The sequence below is a fragment of the Paramormyrops kingsleyae genome, chromosome 11 (genome assembly GCF_048594095.1).
Source record: "Paramormyrops kingsleyae isolate MSU_618 chromosome 11, PKINGS_0.4, whole genome shotgun sequence".
Lineage (NCBI taxonomy): Eukaryota > Metazoa > Chordata > Actinopteri > Osteoglossiformes > Mormyridae > Paramormyrops > Paramormyrops kingsleyae.
Window position 1 is genome coordinate 17261377 of NC_132807.1, and position 20451 is coordinate 17281827.

The 20451-nt window shown below is 44.6% G+C and overlaps 1 protein-coding gene across 2 annotated transcripts; it reads right to left on the reverse strand.

The window, feature by feature from the left end:
• Positions 1-1857: 1857 nt before the first annotated feature.
• cib2 (calcium and integrin binding family member 2) lies at positions 1858-20230 on the reverse strand. 2 transcript variants are annotated; one of them, XM_023816750.2, is made up of 6 exons: positions 19815-20230; positions 16799-16833; positions 8339-8450; positions 5441-5588; positions 5115-5310; positions 1858-2923 (listed from the first exon to the last, which is right to left on the reverse strand). In XM_023816750.2, exons 1-6 carry the CDS (start codon positions 19863-19865, stop codon positions 2902-2904), a joined length of 564 nt encoding a protein of 187 aa, XP_023672518.1. In that variant the 5' UTR covers positions 19866-20230; the 3' UTR covers positions 1858-2901. The 2 variants fall into 2 exon arrangements, with proteins under 2 accessions (XP_023672518.1, XP_023672507.1); XM_023816739.2 differs by lacking the exon at positions 19815-20230 and adding an exon at positions 17045-17226.
• Positions 20231-20451: the final 221 nt, after the last annotated feature.

Below are 20451 nucleotides of genomic sequence, written 5' to 3' on the forward strand. Positions count from 1 at the left end.
GTCCCACTGAGGACCGTCTACATCATTCTGCACCATAACGTCCCACTGAGGACCGTCTACATCATTCTGCACCATGACGTCCCACTGAGGACCGTCTACATCATACTGCACCATGACGTCCCATTGAGGTTTTATAGACGCCCAAATTTCACCTGATATTCACTACCCCCCCACCCCCCCCAAAAGTCTGCATATAGAAGTGTGGGCATGCCGATATTTTATATCACTAGGGATCTTCTGTACATATCACCCACATTTGTTTCTCAACCGTTAACTGTGCCTTAAGCACAAACATTAAAAGGCTTCCAGAACCATCTTCAAATTGCATATCAAGACAGGGCCTGGAGGAGCCACAGGGAACAGGCCAGGGGTCACCCTGGAAGAGATGTGATGTAATATACCCTAGAATTTTTCTTCATTGTTTTTAGGTTTAATAAAAATCACACAAACATACACATAGCTAAGACTGTGCAAACCCCCTGTCCACTGATATATCATCTCTGCTGATAAATCATCTCTCAACAAATGTGGTCAAGGACGAGCTTTCCGCGGGGCAGATTTACACAGCCCGGTGCGCGCGGGGCGCTCAGTCAGCGAAGGCGCCTTCATTCCGCTCTGCTTAAAAGGCCATTACCCAGCAGAGGAGCAAACGCGGCTGGTGTTAAATCGCTGAGATGATCTGCTCTCCACTGAACATTGTCGTAAAGCGACAGGCACAGCAGCAGGCTTGTTCTTGTTGTTCATCAATATTGTTTATAAGCATGAGTCTGGGGGAGGGGGTGGGCTTTGACTGCGGAAGCACGGCCTTTACCCACAGCAGGCTCTGGAACCTTCTCTGACATCAAGGTCTGCAGTAGGCATTTCATCTTCCTCCAGAGAAGGTGCTGAAACAGTCAAATGCCCATTTCCAAACCAATGGAAATAGGCATGTACGTGTTTAATGACATTCCAACCTCACACTACTGATCATTTCCATACTTCCTTACATGGCCGATCATTTCTATACGTCCTCACATGGCAGATCATTTCAATACTCTTACTGGCTGATGATTTCTATACCTTCTTACATGGCTGATCATTTCAATACTCCTCAATACATGGCTGATCATTTTTATACCCCCACACATGGCTGATCATTTCAATACTCCTCAATACATGGCTGATCATCTTTATACCCCCGTACATGGCTGATCATTTCAATACTCCTCAATACATGGCTGATCATCTTTATACCCCCGTACATGGCTGATCATTTCAATACTCCTCAATACGTGGCTGATCATTTTGATACTTCTTCACATGGCTGATCACATCGATACTCCACATACTGCATGCGTCTATAGACCAGGCCTCACAAATGTGAACATAAACCATCTTCTCCACCACAAGTAAAATGTGAAATGACAACAGATTTTTTAAATTGTACACATCAGTAGCCTGGTGCTAGTTGCAACAGGTTAATCTCTCTGTACTTGTATATGTGTGATATGGGATACAATCAAATGTAAGAAGATGGCACTGGTTTTAAATGTGATTAAAACACTACTGCATCAGCCCGCTAAAACAGGGATTGTGAGCTAATTTTTTATGAATGAGGAAAAAGCCACTTGTTTTTACCAATTTTGCCAACAATTTAATGCTCAAATAATGTTTATTTCCTCATATTAGCATCCGATGTCTGTTAGGATTGGCATGCATGCATAGAGAATGTAGTAGTTTTGTAAATAACTTTTATGGTATATCGAAAGGACACAGATGCCTTTCCCATAGTGGGGACATGGTGGGTGGGAAACATGAGAAATGCAGCCCCCACCACACTACAATCACCAATTGGAGGAAAAATAAAACAATTCATAATTGAGGTGTAGAGTATAAGTAATTTCTTTTTAATCATTATACGATTTCATTTTGTGTATATTATAATGTATTTCAGTGATTATAATTCAGAAATAAGCCACTAGAAATAGCAAAAGATTGATTCAGTAATTTAACAAGCAAAAAAAAAAAAAAAAACATTTATTCAGAATTGAGCCAAATGTTCTGTATCACATCAAATACAGAAGGAAATTGAATTGGGTCCTGTTGAGGCTGATGGTCTAAGTTAAATAGAGACACAGATATTAAAGCGTAATAAAAAGACAGTTGGATTGGAAATGAAAAAGCCCTTCCTTCAACTGGAGAACAGTTAGGTCTGATTGTCATCATGGTCCAGTAGCTCAATACTGGAATTAGAACAATAAAGCGATTTGCAATTTACAGTTGCGTTCATGCATGTCATAGAGAAAGATTGCATAGCTGTTAAACAACTGTCTCTGTGTCCTTGGTGACAGGGCTGTGCTTGGTTCCCTGGCTTCGGCGTCCGCGCTGGGGAAAGACGTCCAGGTGAGGCGGCTCGCACACGCTGTACTTCCAAAATGTAACCTTCCCACATTATAAATATGTATATTAAGTCTGACACTTAAGCTGCAGGCAGGACCCAAAGGTGTGAGAGTCTTCCGTTTACGAGTCACAGGAGTTTCCAGGGGCATGCATCAGCTGTCAGGGGCGTCCGTAAAAAACGGAGATGCAGCAGGTGCAGGAATGCGGACGCCGAAAAAACGGAGATACAGGAACAGGAAATGCGGAATCCCGCCACGCCAGTCGAGAGTCTCTGCGTCTCCTTGCTGACTGGCATGACCAGGGACTCCGGTTTTTGCTCATGTGTAAGAGGCAGACACTCCACTGCGGTAAATCAGCCACTCGGAGGGAGGGGGGGGGGGGGATCGGGCACGCCCCCCTCCCCCCCAGAAAGCCCTAACTGCACGGCTGGTGCAATGTCAGCGAGTGTCCTGGGCAGCATGAATGAGGGGCAGCCAGGCGCACTGTCGCCTTCCAACAGCACGTCTTCCCTGCCGGCGCCCCTCAGATTCGTATGTGGAAGGTGCTGGAAACAGAAACACAGGGGTGAGGTTTACGGCTAAAGCAGCATGCCGTCTGTATGCCAAAGCCTGCCTTTCGCTTGGATTCAGAGCGTAGAGCCGGCTCTTTACCCCCGACATAAGCTTTCTGGGTTAAGCGCCCTCCTCAATGATATGTACACAGTGAAGGGATTCAAACCAGCAACCCTCTGATGATGGGTAACAGAGTCTTAACCAACAGAGCCATACAAATAATATTCAAACATAAATTAAGGTACCAAAATAGAGCAGATGGCTTGTGGACTTATAATAATTCATATATTGGATGCCGGATTTTACTGAAAGCCTGCAGAAGGCCTGTATCATACAAATGACACATTTAATGCTACACTAGACACTGAAGCTTCTCCCAGCATTGAACACCAGTACCTCTGTCCTTCTGAAACAGAAAATGAAACCAAGCACAGGATGTGGCTAAAATTACATACTTGTTTGCTAAGTAGTAGGTGAAATATAGTATGCAAAGTAAGCAGTGTGCCTGAATCATTAGTATGGAAGAAACAGTATATGATCAGTACCCAGATGACATACTACATTCTGTGAAATTCCAAAGTGTGCAACTGATGGACGCTACGCTATCCCACAAGACCACTGGAGCAGCAATCAGAAACAATGGATATCGCTGACTCAGAAATTTGTGTCATGATGACAAGAGGAAGTGCCATCTCTGTACAAATGGAAGTAAAAAATATTGCCCAGCTACCTAAGTTGACCTGAATATGTTTTTATTTCATAAATAGTTTTTAACAGTTTTTAACTTTTGTGGGAAACATGACAGCTAGAAGAACATGGTGAAGCATCCCAGTTAAAGGACCTTCTTTACCCGTGGTGAAAACATCATCGTTTCTGTGTCCCATCTGGGCCCATCCTGCTGTCACCACGGGATGGATTTACAGATGCCCCTGCCGTGGGGGGGGGGGAGGGGGGGGGTCTCACGCTGTGGCTGCCGCTCTGCTCGTCTCCAGCTTTGTCCTTTTTATGGCCTTTCGGCAGATTTATCCCCACCCTGGACAGTTGATCCGTCTCCAGCTTTTCCACCGAAACCATTACGTGCCACTCTGGCCCCGGAGCGCAGTCTTTTTATAATGATTTACAAAGCAATTTCCTACAAGAAAAATGTGGCCCGGTTTGGCGAGCAGAGCGCTCGGCCTGCACCAGAGCCGCGTGCGAATACCGCTGTTAGACTCGGGGCTCGCTGCTAAAGGCGACGCCGTCACAGATAAATGCGGCTCCCAGGCTGCTCTTCCTCAGTGACCTGCAGCTGACTGAGCTGAACGCCAAGCGCCATCCTCCTCGCGTGCGAGCGGCGTGTGCCGGCATGGTCACACTCAGGAACAGCAGAAACCAGGGTTTAATACAAAACACGTTTAATGCAAAATGCATGTTTCACATCATCTTATCCTAGGGTGTAGAACAGGGGGGGCGCGGAGTCAGTGTCCCCCCAATATTTAATTTGGCTTCATTCGTCCCAGCAATAAACAGACCATTGTATTTAAATCACTAAATTGTGCTCCCCAGTCTAAAACTCTCTCCTACGTCATTGTCTTACCCAAATATATTTGCAGCAGTTTCAAGACAGTGTTGCATTTCCTGTAGCTTTAGGTAAATGCAAACGGGAGAAGTAACCTAATTTGTCTGAAGCCTGCAGCGAAGTTCAAGCCTCTGGCATGAAGATTTACGAGGAAAATCCCATTCAGTCTGAAGCAGGCGCTCAGCACTTTGGCTGAATGCTGTTATACCTGCAGGATGACCTGGGCAGCTACGCTAATGTCCTAATCCACTTGGATCATACACTGATTGCATTGGACACACACACACACACACACACACACACACACAAACCCGTCACTAGCCATATCAGCATTTCCGTTTTCTGATTAATTGGAAAAATACAGCCTGTAAACCTTTCCCTCGCTGCTGAAGGTCTGTCATGTACGTAGTTCTGTTAGCTGCCCAGACAGACGTTCTCACAGTTACTGATCGAGCCTGTTGTTTTTCAGAACCCTTTAAAGCGCTGAATCACTGGCAATCTCATGGGAGATTTTTTTTTGCTTTTCCAATAAGAAAGAATGAAGAATGAAGTTATGATTCCGAAATACACCAAAAGAGAATACCACATTATAATCATTTGCTGAAGGCAAGGTCAACAAAAGATACCTTAAAAAGTCTGGAGCCCTTGAAATCATGTTTTCAAAGTCGGCAAACGAAAGCTTGCTGTCGCCATCCAGGTCCGCTTCCTCGATGGATTTCTCGCACACCAGCTTGACCTCCTCGGGTGTCAGTTCCTCCTTGGTCAGCCTGTTCAAAGTCTTCTCCAGGTCCTCCATGCATATGAAATTGTCCGTGTTGAAATCTGTTGGCGGTGGCAGAAAATGGTGAGGTTAGAACCAGCCTCTCTAAGGAGAATCTCCTCATTCTATTGCTCTTAATTTGGAAGACCAAAGACACTAACAAGCAAGGTATCAATGAGAGAAGCGACTGACCATATATTTTGAACGCGTAAATAGCCTTGAGTTCCCTGGGGGCTGTTTCGCTGAGGACGGAGAACATGTCCACAAATTCGTTAAAGCTGAGATTGCCCTCTCCATCCTCGGAGAAGGATTCCACGATACGGTTTCTGAAGGGGTTTTCCTGCAAAGTGAGAGAAGTAGGAGAGACAGGCAGGCATTCATCCAGTCAGTCAAGGACGGTTTTATTTAACTAACAAAGTGAGGAAGTAAAACCTCTCAGAATGGCCAAAGAGGAAATCCAATCAGACTCGATAAATCTCAAGAGTGTAATTACTAGGCTGGATTAAAGGTCTGACAAAAGTTCAGGATAAAAGATTAAATGAACAAGGGCAGCACACAAATTAGGAGAATACGTCACAGAAGTAAGAACCAAATCAAGAAACTGAACAAATATCAAATATGTGTCTTTGCCGTTACATTAATTGACAATTAATACAAGATACTAGGGCTGGGCGATATGGACCTAAAATCATATCTCAATATTTTTAGCTGAGCCGCGATATCTCAATATTGTTTTCCCATAAAGTAATAACAAACAGACAGTTCCAAGTCAGAGTCAAATGTCCTCAATGTCACACAGGAAATTTATTTACAGACAGCTGTACATGTGCATGAAAAAATGGCTCAAAAATGTCTATTTGTCCTACCTTACAGATACTGTATATCTATCGATTGGTGCTATCTTACCGAAAATGTTATTGTCATTTTTATGGGCTGAAACTGATAGCAGATAATCCAAAAAAATAAATATGTAACTTGTTAAAAAACACGAACTAATGTAATGTAAGCAGGAATTGCGAGTCTGAAATATCTTATAAGATTAAGTGTTAAAACATGTCAGGTAATTCGACATACAGCGTAGTAAATCAGCGTGATGCTGACATTAAAGTGTGATCAATGCATCTGATAAAATATTTAAAATGTATGAACATTGAAAACGCAGAAATAAGCCATAACTCCAATGCAAGGTAGGAGAGATCCATGGGCGGTTCTTCAAGCACAAGACAAGGGGCTTGATTTCATTGTGCGCACACGCAGTACCCAAAGGTAGGACGTTTCCATAGGTTAGGATGAAATGTTAGATCACTGGCATATATTATTTTACCAACCAGGGGGGTATTTCACTAAGCAGGATTTCTTGCTTAGCCGGATAACTTGTTGGATTTATGGTCATCTGGGCTAAATGGACTATATAATCGTCCACTTAAATGTAGCTCAGACTACCTTAAATCTGACAAGTTATGCGGCTAAATAAGAAATCCTGCTTCGTGAAATACCCCCCAGCTCCTCTTCGCTAGTGTGCCTCGTGTCTGTGCCTGTCTCCATGGTGTCGCTGCACGCAGGACTTGTGAGTGAGTGAGTTGGAGGGGTGGGTTGTGTTCGTAGAGGGAGAGGGGTGGGGCAGGGCGCAGTTTTGTAAGAGACAGACAGGGTGAGGAGAAATAGGCAAAGTGGCAGCACTATAAATATAATTTTATAGCAACAAACTATATCGATATAAACAATATTGTCTCTTCATATATCGTGTATGAAAATATATCGATATATCGTAAAAACCCCGATATATCGCCCAGCCCTACAAGATACACAAAGTAACATATACCACACACACACACACAGATGTTCAGGCAAACCAGCTGTAAACATTGCTCTATAACTTAGAAGTGAATCTGTATTTTTACGTCACTGCATTTATGCTTTTATCCAACGGGCCACATTTTATGCTCCCTGGGATTTGAACCCAACAGAAAATCCTGCAAAGACACGACCCGAAAAAGGACTCTGTTCATACATTTCACTTCTTATCTGAAGTCACTGTGCAGCAGTGCGTGTTCTGGACAGCAGTGACAGACAAGCTCTGTTTAGTATCCAGGATTTGCTGGTAGGTTTTCACACCTGCAGACCTCGCCACGGAGTGACGCGCTGAGAATCAGACATCCCTACACTAAATAATATCAAAGCATAATGAGTCCTGCTGTGGGAATGAGCCTTACAGCCCCTAGGTAATGGTGCTGAGATCCACAGCAATTGGCTCCACAGACTACCTTCATTCCCCTAAATAGCAAAAAAAAAATCGTATTCATTAAAAAAACGACTCGCTTCTCTAAACATTCTCAGCGTGATGTTGGAAAGCGCTCTTCTGTGCTGCGGCCTTATCTGGAGGCGGCAGGAGGGACTAAGCGCCCGTGACGACAGTCTGCGGCTGTCTGGCCACATGAGCGAATGGCTCATCCGTAATAGCTGCTCGGCCCGTAAAATGTGCTCTTACACTCCTACGCGGCTGTTTACCTTATACTATTTGTTGATGCTGATTTAATAACTTATAAATGACTGGATATAACATTATATAATTGGCACTGAATGGTTTAACGCGCCCTGTAGTTTCCATCACTTACCACCATCTCGCTACGCCTGATTGAGTCAGCCTTCCCCTGACTACAATGCCAGCAAACAGCCATTCTTAAATGTCTGTATTTGCACATGAGTGAGCAGGGGAGGGGCACCCGGGCGGGCAGGTCAACGTTGCCAAGGGTTACGGAGGGCCTTCGCCGGTGATTGGCTCCCGGCGGGCAGGTGGCAGACTGAGGCTGACTAATCTGAAGCACAGCCCAGCTGATTCAGCACCGTGTCGGCCGCTGCTGGCTGCCAGGGGCAGGCTCGTTAAAGCTGTAACGAGCGGACAGTCATTCCCCTGCTGTTACACAGAGCCGCAGTGCATCATGGGAAACCGCTATTTACCGTTTGAGCCCGGCGTGACAATAACATATATGGCATCACACGCTGAATCTAGCAAACCCACATAATCTGACACGCTTTAGTTCTACATAATCAGTGATGGCGTATATTTACAGAAAAAAAAGTAAAGGTCACCTTCAGTTCAGGCATGTTGACTATAAGGGCTAAGGGGACCTTGACATCAGGGTCGTTGGTATAGTCCATCGGAACTAAATGCGGGGCCAGTTCGTGGTAGCGTCCATGTAACCTAAAAAAGACACAAGACACAAACAATGGTTCACTTTCCAAAGGTTAGACCCCAAATTATCATACATTTTTAATATATGCATTTAGTATAAACTCACAAGGCATCAAACATATGTTTTTAATCATAGGCATCAGGAACAACCTTTTCTAAATTCATTTTACCTCACAGGTGAAGGCATATCCTAAGAATGTCTTAAATTATATTCATGTTATGTGTTTTATATATACTGTATATATATTTGTATATCTGTATATCTATAACTGCTGCCTCACACTCCCAGGGTTCGGGGTTTAAAGTCTGGCTTTACATGTTTGCCATGTTGTACGGGTTTCCACCAGCTGCTCCGGTATCAGGTGACTCATTGTCTGTATCCGTTGGTTCCACTGGGCCCTTCAGCATTTCCTGCCGCCAGTGGCTGCCCTCATCCTTTGTTGTGCCGGTGACCTGGAATCACCGGCCGCTGAAATGCACACGACTTCTCTACTGCTCTCTATTCACCATCGAAACGGAAGCTGTACGGCAGCCTCTGACAAACGTTTTCCTGTTTCCCTTGTCTGGCCTGAACGAGGCAAATCCAGAACAGCCAAAGAAAAAATATTCGATTATAACCCAGAACCGTCACTGGGATTTGGTCTGACACTGAATTTTCAGCTTTATTTGGGCAGTTCAGTGTGCTGAACAAAACTATCTTAAAGGACCATCATGCATGTGCTTTTCCTAGGGTCCTTAAAGCCACTAATAATATTGATAGTTAGGGAAACTACATAATCAGTCCAGATGCAAATCTGTGAAAATCCTCATTTCATGTGCATTACTAAGACAGGTAAGGTTGTATACAGTTTTAGCAGTTCCACACCATTTTCCCTAATGTAAAGAGAAATCACAGATAATATATGTACAGACTATTGCATTGTAGCTCGACTGCTGTTTGTATCTGGCAAACTGTCAGATAAATTTGCGCAGGTTGGCTACAGTTGAGGACCTCAGAAAACATCCAAGCCCCATACTGAGTCTCCCTACTGACGTCTGCCTTGGGCACCCAGTTAAATCCCTTTAGAGTTGTCAGTTGTGAATACAACTCAAACTGAATTATGGTCCAGGTGATGCCTTACACAGATCAGCCCATGCGGCAAACCAGCATGAAGAGGACTGCAGGACGAGCTTTACATTGGCACTTCTGGATGCAGAGAGAGACCAGATGTTCTCCATTCCGCTCAGTATGGATGGAGCTCAAAGCGCAGCCCACAGGAGTCTGTGCCTCACAGCAAATCTAATTTGCAAATTCATCCGAGCCGGAAGCCCCGACGTTTCTCAGCGCCGCCATCCTCTGGTTAACCCCGTGGACGCCGGCGTGCCGGATCGGGCCGATCGCTTCCGGACGGGTGCCGTGCCACGGCTTGGGCGGCGGGGGCCCGGTGTCGCTCGCCGCGCCCTGTTGGCCGCACTGTCAGAGAGGGAACGTCCCGGGGGCCCAGCGGCCCGTAAAATGAGGAGGCGTCTCCTTGACCCGCTGCAGCTAATTTACACTAATGTGGGTTCCTAGCGGCGCTCCACGCGTGGGCATATTTCAGCGACAATAAAGCACTGCGCTGACACCGCAGAGGGAGATAAAAGCCAGCAGCAGCCCTGCGGTGAAGAGGGAGCCGGGATTCAGGGGTCATTAGAGCCTAATATATGAAACATCTCATTAACTCTCAAATCGCCCAGCGATGAATGTCGCCGTTCTCTTCAGAGGCCAGGATGGACACCAGAGGAGCAACTGCAGCTCGGCCTGGAAATTTCACGCGGTACCCAGAATTCTTAGTGACAATGCAGGCAATTGCGAAGGTCACAGTTCAGGTATGTTTCCTACGGTCCTGCTTTATTGTATTTTGTCTGATCCTGGTGCTGATGTGCATCGTAGTAAATGAACAAAACAATATTAGATTCTGGTAATGGGGTTAAGGAGAAGAAGACCAGGCCTGGCTTGACAGCACAGGCAACAGAATCTATTTCAGCGCAGCAAAGCTCTGAAGAGCAAAGCAAATAGGAAATATCCAAGCATTCAGCAGTATCAAGACCCGGCGAGATCTGCAGGAGGCAACATGTGACATTTAAGAAAACATTTGGGGCCAAGTAATAAATTACACGAGCAATCATTCTACCTCAGCAGTTTGGACATAAAACAGCCATCCACCCTCATAACCACTCAGGTAGTTCATCACATGGTGGCTTAATTTAGAAGGTTCTGCACAGGCTATAGACACAAACAGGAAACAGTGCCATGAATTAGAGCATCCTGAACAGGCCATCCCACAAAAAAACAAAGCTGAGCCCTACACACCACCCCAGGTTGAAGGTGAAATCCCACATGAGACTGACAATCGCAAATGCCTGTATTTCATTTATTTAGCTATAGATGCCAGGAAATCCATTCATTTAATTCATTTAGCTCAGGTTCAGGGTCCCAAACATTTCAACCACATGGCCAGGGGTGAGGGGACCTTGGGGCAGGATTACAGGGCAGATTTCATTGGCTGGTGGGGGGGGGGGTGGTCTTTACATATCTGACCAGAAACACAGATTTAGCTAAATCAGGACAGTGTATGTGTGTTGGACTCCGCAGTGCTACAACGTTTCTCTCTAGAATCAGACTCAGGATTTTTGGCCGAGTGTGTTCATATACACAAGGTGGTTAGTGGCTCTGATACATCAGCATTAGGAGTGTAACAGTACACGTATTCATACCGAACATTTTCAGTTCGGGTATTTCGGTTCGGTACACAATGTACTGAATGAATGTAGCAAATTCGGAAACTTCGTGAGTTTGTGTGGTTCCCCGAGGACCATTCAGAGAGGGCCGGATGAAGTCACGCCGCTACACATGCGTGTGAATGTCCTAACCTGAAGTTGGGTGTTAATGTCAATACAAGTACAACACAGGTATTCTTTTACAGGCTGCACCATAATGCATATTTATTTTATTATGCTTTTGTATTTTTTGAGATATTTTTGTTCCATAGTTCGAATACGAAGCTAAAAGCTGCTAATGTTAATGCAGCACAGATCAGGTACAGTTAATTTTATAAATATGCACCGCAATGGATATTCATTTTATTTTGATTTACTTTTAAGTAAATTTTAGTTGTTTATTAGTAGGTTGTAGCAGTACTGACAGAGACATTTTATTTAAGAAAGACAGTCATACAGTACTTTGTTCAGTAAACCACTGTTTAAAGAAAAAAAGAAACAATTTGTGTTTTGTTTCTTTTACCCCCGCTGTACTGAAAATGTACCGAACCATGACTTCAAACCCGAGGTACGTACCGAAGCGTGATTTCTGTGTACCGTTTCACCCCTATACATACACACACACACACACACACACACACACACACACACACACACACACACTTAAGACATAACAATGATTAAAAAAAAGTTTGGATGATATACACATTACATGCATGCAGGTGTGTGTGTTTGTGCGAGGACTGCTGGAAGTATGAAACAATTCCGTAAGTAGTGAGTTATTCACAACAGTGAGTTATTGCCTTGCATTGGGGAGTACTGTAATAGGTACTAGGTGAGCTTCTCATAGGGGTGATGGCTTGTGGGAAGAAACTGTTCTTGTATCTACTTGTTTTGGGGAACGATCATCTGTAGCACCTGCTGGAGGTACAAGGAGGTTGTGTCCCGGGTGTGAGGGGGCTGTGATGATTTTCCCCAACTCGGAATGAGTGCAGGTCCTGGAGGGGGGGCAGGTTAATTAATGTTACATTTGTATAGCACATTTCAAGGCACCCAAAGCGCTTTACAGAACCAATGGGGAGCCACTTCAACCACCACTGTGTAGCCCCCACCTGGATGAGGCGACGTTAGCCATTCAGCACCAGTGCACTCAGCACGCTGTAGGTAAGGTAGAGAAGGGACAGGAGAGAATTCACTAATTAAATAAAGGGGACAATCAGGAGGCCAGACCTTAAACGGCTATGGGACATTTTGACCAGGCCATAAGGGAACCAGCCCTACTCTTTCAAAAGATGTCCAGGGATCTTTTATGACCTCAGAGAATCAGGACCTCGGTTTTACATGTCATCCAAAGGACGGCACCATTTGTATAGCACAGTGTCCCTGTCACTGCACTGGGGCTTTGGGATCCACACAGACCACAGGATGGGCTAATCTGTTGGCCACACCAATACCACTTCCAGCAGTAACCCAGCTTTCCTTGCTGGTTTCCCATCCAAGTACTGGCCTGGCCCAAAACCTGCTTAGCTTCAGATGGATTGCCTGGTCTAAACTGCAGGTGGTTTAGCTGCCAACATCAATGAGCTTTTCCACAGACCTGACTGTTCACTGGAGCCTGTTCTAGTCTTTTTTCAGCTACCTTGGCTGGCACAGAAAGTACTTCCTCTGCTGGGCTTTTTTGTGATGGAGATTATGTTGGTCTCCCATTTCAGGTCCTGGGAGACTGTAGATCCCAGAAATAAGAAGGTTTCCATGGCGGACACTGGGGGGGGGGGGGGGGGGGGGCAGTGTTGGGGGGGCTCCTCTTAAACCATAACATTTTTTGCTGACACACCTCCATTTTCCTACAAAGAGGAAAATGTAATTTTCTCCAGCCCGAGATGATTTGGTTCGGCAAGCGGAACACGTTCCGAGCAGCAATTCTCTTCAGAAAATAACATCGTTTATTACTGTCACTTAACGAGCTGAAATTGATATGACGACATCTCTGGTTATCTCAGCGTGGGATTACCTTAGTTTAGAAAGTCTGCAGATGGATCATTATGCCACACAAGCTGCGAACTAGCAAAACGCAAACACTGGCGGGGATCACGAGCCGTCCGGGCCCCTGAGTCGTGGGCCCCTGAGTCGTGGGCCCAGTCTTAAAAGCCGCATCATTTAAACCAGGCTACTTAAAGATACCTCAGCGCAGGAATACAAGCCCACTTTAGCCCTCGATGACGACCATAACAACTACGGGGGTCGTGAACATCCACGCCACGCCAAGAGCTTGCCGCTCGACGCCGGTATTTTATTGAGGTGTGAATATTATGATGCATGTATATGATGTAACAAACTGCTTATAAGTGGCGGCAGGCTAATATACTGGAGACAGGTTCCCAGATAAAACGTGAGCACTAATACCTCCCACTGCAGGGTGAGTAGCTCTGTAGGGCCATACGGCTTATTAGGTTGGAGGAGCGTGTCAGCCCAAGGCCGAGGTCGATGAGGCGAGCACACAAACAAGGCTGCAAATCACTCTCGCAGCACGCTGAAGTACAAACACCGTTAAACATTATAACGATACAGCATCTGCTGTGCCAACTTCATGCTGTAAACGCAGAAATACATAATGCAATCTTTTAAATTATTTAAAAACCAGAAGCAGAGCTAATTCTGTCCATTGGATTCTTCTTTAAAATCGCAATAGATTTTATTGCGACTCCAAAGACTGTGACTAGAGTTTCGTTGCTGCTGAAGTCGGCAATCAACCTTAAAATGCATGAATGTAATGCATAAGGCAATTTCTGCTCAACTGAGAGCAATTTATATAAAAGGCTGCCTTCATTTTTAAGAAAGCAATAATGTTAGAAGATCTTGAGGGAGAATAACAGGAGCTTGGAAAGTGATCTGGTGACAGGAGAGAGATGGTAAGGAGAGATGGTCATGAATAATGGAAATGCCCTTGAATATATAAATGAAGAACTTTCTGCAACTTTATAGAACTTTCTACAACAGTTCTAGAAACTCTCCTTTCATTAATCATGCAAGCTCCCTAAAAAAAAAAAAAACATTAGAAATTTTTATTGGATGCATGTGAAAATTGTATTTGATTAGTCCTTCAGCCTTTTTCTAACAGACGTGAGGAAATCATCGACCGTCTACGACTCCTTACAAACACAAATCCGGAAGAACTGTGTATATCTGAAAACAGCCGTTTCCCCCAGAAATGCCATTCAGCCAGTACTGTTTTCTCTCATCTCAACCTCTGCACTTCTCCAATTTTTAAATACTTATATGTTAATGTTAATATGTCACAGCATAATAAAATAGACACATCCCAGAAACTAGCTTATTTTCAAATTAATCACCAAAGCACACAGTATGGCCCTATGACAATCTACGAACGTAAAAATTGTACAGGTCACAAAACTCTGCTGCTGTGTTGTAATATTGTAGAGAAAAGGAAACAGATCCAAAGTGCGGCTTCTCAAAGCAGCCATTGTGTATGGCTACTCTGCATGAGCACCAGCACGTGGTTCAGACTAAGGGCAGCAGTGCGCAGCGCGATGGACAGTCTGCATGGTGTGGGTTTGTTATCCTGATACATAAAATAGTATCTACCTCTCATTTGCATGACAACACACCTGAATAAAGTTAGAACAGAGCATTACAGAAGAGAAACACGATGCAGCCAGTGAGCAAGCAGCGGCGACAGGGCGTAGACACACACACACACACATGCACACAGGAGCCTCTCCAGTGATGCTCATCCTACAGACACAGAGCCACACTGACTCCCCAGCCAATTTCATGCTTTGTTGCGCACTGTCTGCCAGCTCCGACTGCACTGGAGGTTTCAGTAGGGCCATGGGAAAGGAAAAAAAGAAAAGAAATCACATCCTAACGGAGGGAGGGGCGCCGTGAATCATGCCCGCCTGGGATCTAATCTCCCCACATCCAGCAGCCCCTCCAGCACCCGCCCTTGCTCAGTTTAAAAGCGTTTCTGAGCAGCAGCTCCCTGCACACATCGGGGGGCCAGGGTGCACGGCCGGAAGATAAACACCCTGATAGATGAAGGAATCGACCCCATGAACTGTCCGGGGTCACGTATGGGGCTGGTTAGCGGCACGGTATCGATCCGGGTGCAAAGCGGAACGGGGTACAGATATCCTCAGTTTCACTATATTTGCGCCGTATTTCAGGCGAAGCAGACACATTTACGCTTTTATAACTGGAAGGGCAGAGATTCGGAGATGAAATATGAGCCAGAGGGTGAACAGAACAGCCGACTTTACTGTATATGAGAGCCTTCCAGGCGACAAGTGACGGGTGTTAATAATGCAGAAAATGTTGCAGATAAGCTGTGACAAAACACAAGGTGACCTCCCAGAAAGGGTGTACGTGTGCAGTCAAAGTGTCTTATGCGGTGGAGCAGAAAAATAAAACCACCTGAAATATCATGGAGTAAAATCCCAAACACAGCCGGGATGCTGAGAGCCGAAAGCTCAGGAGCGTCGTATGAGAGTCTCCATAAGCCTGAAGTAAGTGTGCTGAGGCCATCCAAGTCACTCAGGGCAAACCCAGGTGGGGGGGTGGGGGGAGGGGGGGAGATATATCGCCTTTTAGCAAGAGGCAGTGGGAGAGTGATGGTGCAGGACAGCGGTTCACAAACTGAGATGCTGGAGCACGTCATGTGACCCGGGGTGTTTCCTCTTCACTGGGGTGATTTAGTGGCCGCAGATGACGAGCCTGCTGCCCCTCGCATACGTCACTGTTACCCTCACACCCCATCCATTACCCGCATCTCATGGGAGGGGGGGGGGGGGATAAGGAATGACAATGTTGCTTTCTTCAATTATGTCGGTGGAATCTTGTCTTAGTTTCCTCCTGGACTTTTCATCAATTACAATTAAATGCAACAGAATTACATTTACGCAAACTCAGGACTGACAGGCTAGCGAGGACGTTTGAGAATGTTCATTGCTCTGCTGTGTTTTATTCCATGTGAGTTTGCTCCACGAGCACATGGACAAAGACTCATGGTTATTCAACCAAGATTAGGCTGATTTGGACACTGGCAGCGTCCGGACCATCACTGCAGTGCATGGATGACATCACAGCACTGCTTCTTGTAGGACTCTGCACACTGGGAACTATCCTGGCAAGGTGCTGTTTCTGAGAGAAACAGACAGCAGAAAGGACCCCCTTCCCCCAGATCAGCCAAGAACAGGGGACTTTAGAGTGTATTAGCTAAGAGGAAGGAGTCTGTTCAATGTGAAAGTGATTAATTGTAACTGTTGATACACCATACTACACAGTACAAAACAACAAAATGGGTACTCTGCATTTAACCCATATGTGACATTGTGACAAAGCAGCAGGCAGCTAATTCAGCATCCAGGGAGCAGAGCTTGAGGACAGCACCTCACTCAGGGTACCTGGCTGGTCGGGGATTTCGACCACAAGCAATGCTTCCTTAACCATTAAGCCACCACTGGCCCCAGGGTGCCCATGTGTTGAATGCTGGGGACATGATTTTTCTTCTAGAATCAGCATCACACATCCTCTATACATGATCACATTCCATGTGCAGATACGGCAAGCAGCACTCAGGACGTGGAAAGATTTTCACTCACCTCAAGATCTCTTTGCGTGTGAAGAATGTGCAGTCCTGGAACAAAAAAGAACAAATAAACAAATTCATAACCCCCAAAGTGTTAAATAACAGCCTGACTCTCCCCAAACTCAGCTCCCTGCGAAAACAACAGAGCAGATAAACGAACTGCAGTAACAACTGTAATGCTCATGCCCAATCCGTTTTATGGATTTTAATAATTATAGGATAATGTATGAAGTTAGTAGCCTTTTCTTGCTAAACATACCACATTTCCTGATCCATCTGCAATGTCGATACTCCATTTCATATGGGCTGTTTTTTTCTTAAGCTCTAAGCCAATATGTCCCAACCCGGTCCTCAGGGACTGAAAGACAATCCTCATTTTTCCTCCTACTGGGACGGACCAAAAATGTGGACTGTCTGAGTCTCCAAGGACCGGATTGGGAAACACTGCACCAAACAATATAATAGGGCAGCAATTAATGTTACTTTCCCTCCTTCTGACGACAGTGATGTTTGTATATATGCAGTTACAGCCAGCCGGGCCCCGGACAGTCCGCAGCCTCAGCGCTGCCTACTTGGCTGACGGTACACTGCCTGTCCTATCTGCCTCTTCCTGTCATCCGACACTCAAGCTCTGTCTTAACTTCCTCCGGAGAAAGGGTGGCATTGCACGGTTGACACGGTCAACGCAGGCTGCACGTACGGTGAACCGGAGGTCCTGATCACATTTGCCTTTTTACGAGAGGGGTGGGATGCCCTGACAGAGAAGCCGGCTTCACCTGGATAGCCGGGGGAACCAGATCAGGCTACGACTCCGTCAGAACAAACGGCGCTGAACACCATACAGTGCTTGGTACACCAATGTTCAGGTCCCAGGGCGGCCTTACTAATCACAACGATTAATCGTTTTTAAAGCCATCCCAATGACCACCAAGCTCAGAGCAGTAATTTACTCTCCTTTGCCACTTAATTACTGATTAGCCTGCATTATTTAACACATGGAAATCCTAAATCATAAATGTTTCACTTCTATGGTGAATAACCTGTAATTGCCGAGACATACAAAAAAAATATCTGAAATGATACAAAATGATCCTGAAAGTAATAAACAAAATGAGATAAAATGTGCGGCAGAATTGCATTCAAGTTTGCCTTAAAAGTTTGGTTACTGATGTTCTTTGTCTTGTTCACTCATTTGTACAGCCACTGATAAGGAAGTGAAGGTTTTCTATGGGCTTTACAGGAAATCCATGAACTGGATTAACTACAATCAGCACAACCTAAACCTTTCAAAGTAATTTCATCTGAAAGTATACCTGAGAAATGACTTCCATCTATGTCAGCTGCATTCTGGGAAAAAACACTGTCGTGTCATTAAATGAACACGTTTGGAGGAATCTCGCAACCCTGACCAGGATATGTGGTCAGAAGATGGACAGATGAAGACCTGAAGGGGACATTTAGAGTGGGGTCACAAGGACCAAAGACTGCTGTGGATACAAGGAAGGACCATCTTCAACCCAAGCTGCATGGTGCGTAAAATGTCATTAACATGATACTAGTAAATCAATAAGTAATTCAAATAAATAAATAAACAAATGTCTACTTATTATATATCAATTTTAATCGGGAGAAAATGCTTCATGTCAGAATGCTTTATGAGCGAAGGCAGGTATATTTCCAGGGGCGTACACGGTAAAGCAGCCTGTAGCATCACTACGGCATGAGTTTTCTGCCTGGGAGCTGTTTCCAAGTCAACAGAGCAGCCCTGATTTCATAAATCAGCAATATCATTTATAACCTCAAAAGCTAAAGAAGAAAAAGATAGCGGCTCCTTTCACATGCAATAAACTATGCTGATTGGATTTGATATCAAAGTATTTAGGCAATGTATCCACATCTTAATTAAAACGTGAGCATCAGCATTCCACTGGACGCGTTAAATGTGACCCTGAGCAGGACTGGCCGTTGGAAAATGCATTTTTAGGTTATTATATGCAAGCACGGTGGCCACCCTACCGACGGGACGTATACTAAAGATTTCCAACCTCAAAAAACGACACCTGTGTATGGGTGTGACTTGTTTGTCTGCATTTGTTGTTGTTGTTGTTGTTGTTTTTTCCTGTATAGCTTGCATTCCGAAAAGTATATTTTACTTTTATTCGCTGTTACTTAATATTCGTAACCCTGGGTAGGTATTCAAGGCAAACCTGGAACCAGTCTTGGAAAATTTGACATTAAACAACATGGACTTGTTTCTCATGCAGGGAGGACGGTGCAGTAAGATTATAATGCAGTTATGCTTCCTTATCGTTCCTGTATCAAATTTCAGTTAAGAAAGTTGTTTCTCAAAAGTAACTGCTGTATATTTGCACGTAGACAAATTGTCGCTTTTTTACACGATACGCTGCCCGTAAGTCACGTCGTTGCGCTTCTATAACGTGGGGACATCATGTACCTTCAGTGTTATTTTGCTCGCCTGCTTTTATAACCTTCCAACTGGCTGCACACAGTCCAAATGATATCTAAGACACCTACAATATTATGCATGTCGCCTAGGCATGGATTAGCGTTTATAATAAATAATGTAATAAATCTAAATCGTAAAACGTTCATTTCAAATGCTTCAATCAACTCACTGTTACATGTGAATATAGAAAGCAAAGATGCAATTATCAGCAAACTGTAATATGTAAACAACGACTATATATGTAGTTTAGTCATTCAGGGCTCTGCGTCCATTTAAGGGACATGATTGCATGCATTCCCACCCTTATTCCTACTGACTGTAATCTATTTCAATTTAGCGTAAAGCCCAACATCCTATATGAATGAAGCGCGCTCAGCTCAGTCTACATGCATTCATCGGTCATTTATAATAAGCATTGTCCCAAACACTAATTATATACATATTAAAGTATTACAAAACAACACGCTTTATTGAAACCCATTTGTGTAAAATAAAACATTCGTTACGATAACTACAAAAACAAAATTACCAATAGAAACTAGAAAAAATATGCCGTTCTCACCTGATAGGCGTCTAGCTGTTCATCAGTAAATATCGTTTGCTTATTACCCATCTTAATCGACTAATTTTCTTCTTATACAGATGCATCACATTGGACGTTTGCGGAATCTCTTCTATTCTAGGCATTTATGGCATTTATACGGCCTTGTTTGACTGGAGAAAATTAAAACCCCGTATTGAATTGCCGGCTTCTCCGGTGCACTGGATCAGTTGCTGTCTTTCTGCATCGGTCGGAAACAGATACCGCGCGTCCGTCTACAGCCTGCACACAATCACAGTGAAGCGGGGAAAGCGCGCTTTATAACTATAGCGCTTCGTGCGAGTAAAGTACTGAAATAACGCAGGTAGTTCGCAGAAGACGGCTTCCGAGCCGCACTTCAGTACTGAATGCTGTCCGCAGGCGCTACACCCCTTTCCCAGCAGAGACTGAGACTTTAAAGAATGCACAAGTGACCGCACGGCGGCGCTATGGAGCACAGCCAGGTGGCAGAGAGCAGCTCACGGAACATTATACAGTACAACGGTTCTCTGTTTACAAGAAATTACATAGATCTACAAGCCAACAGTAATTAAATGGCGGTTACAAACTTCATCATACATAACTAAGCAATAATGTGGAAAAAGTGTCTTCAATAAAC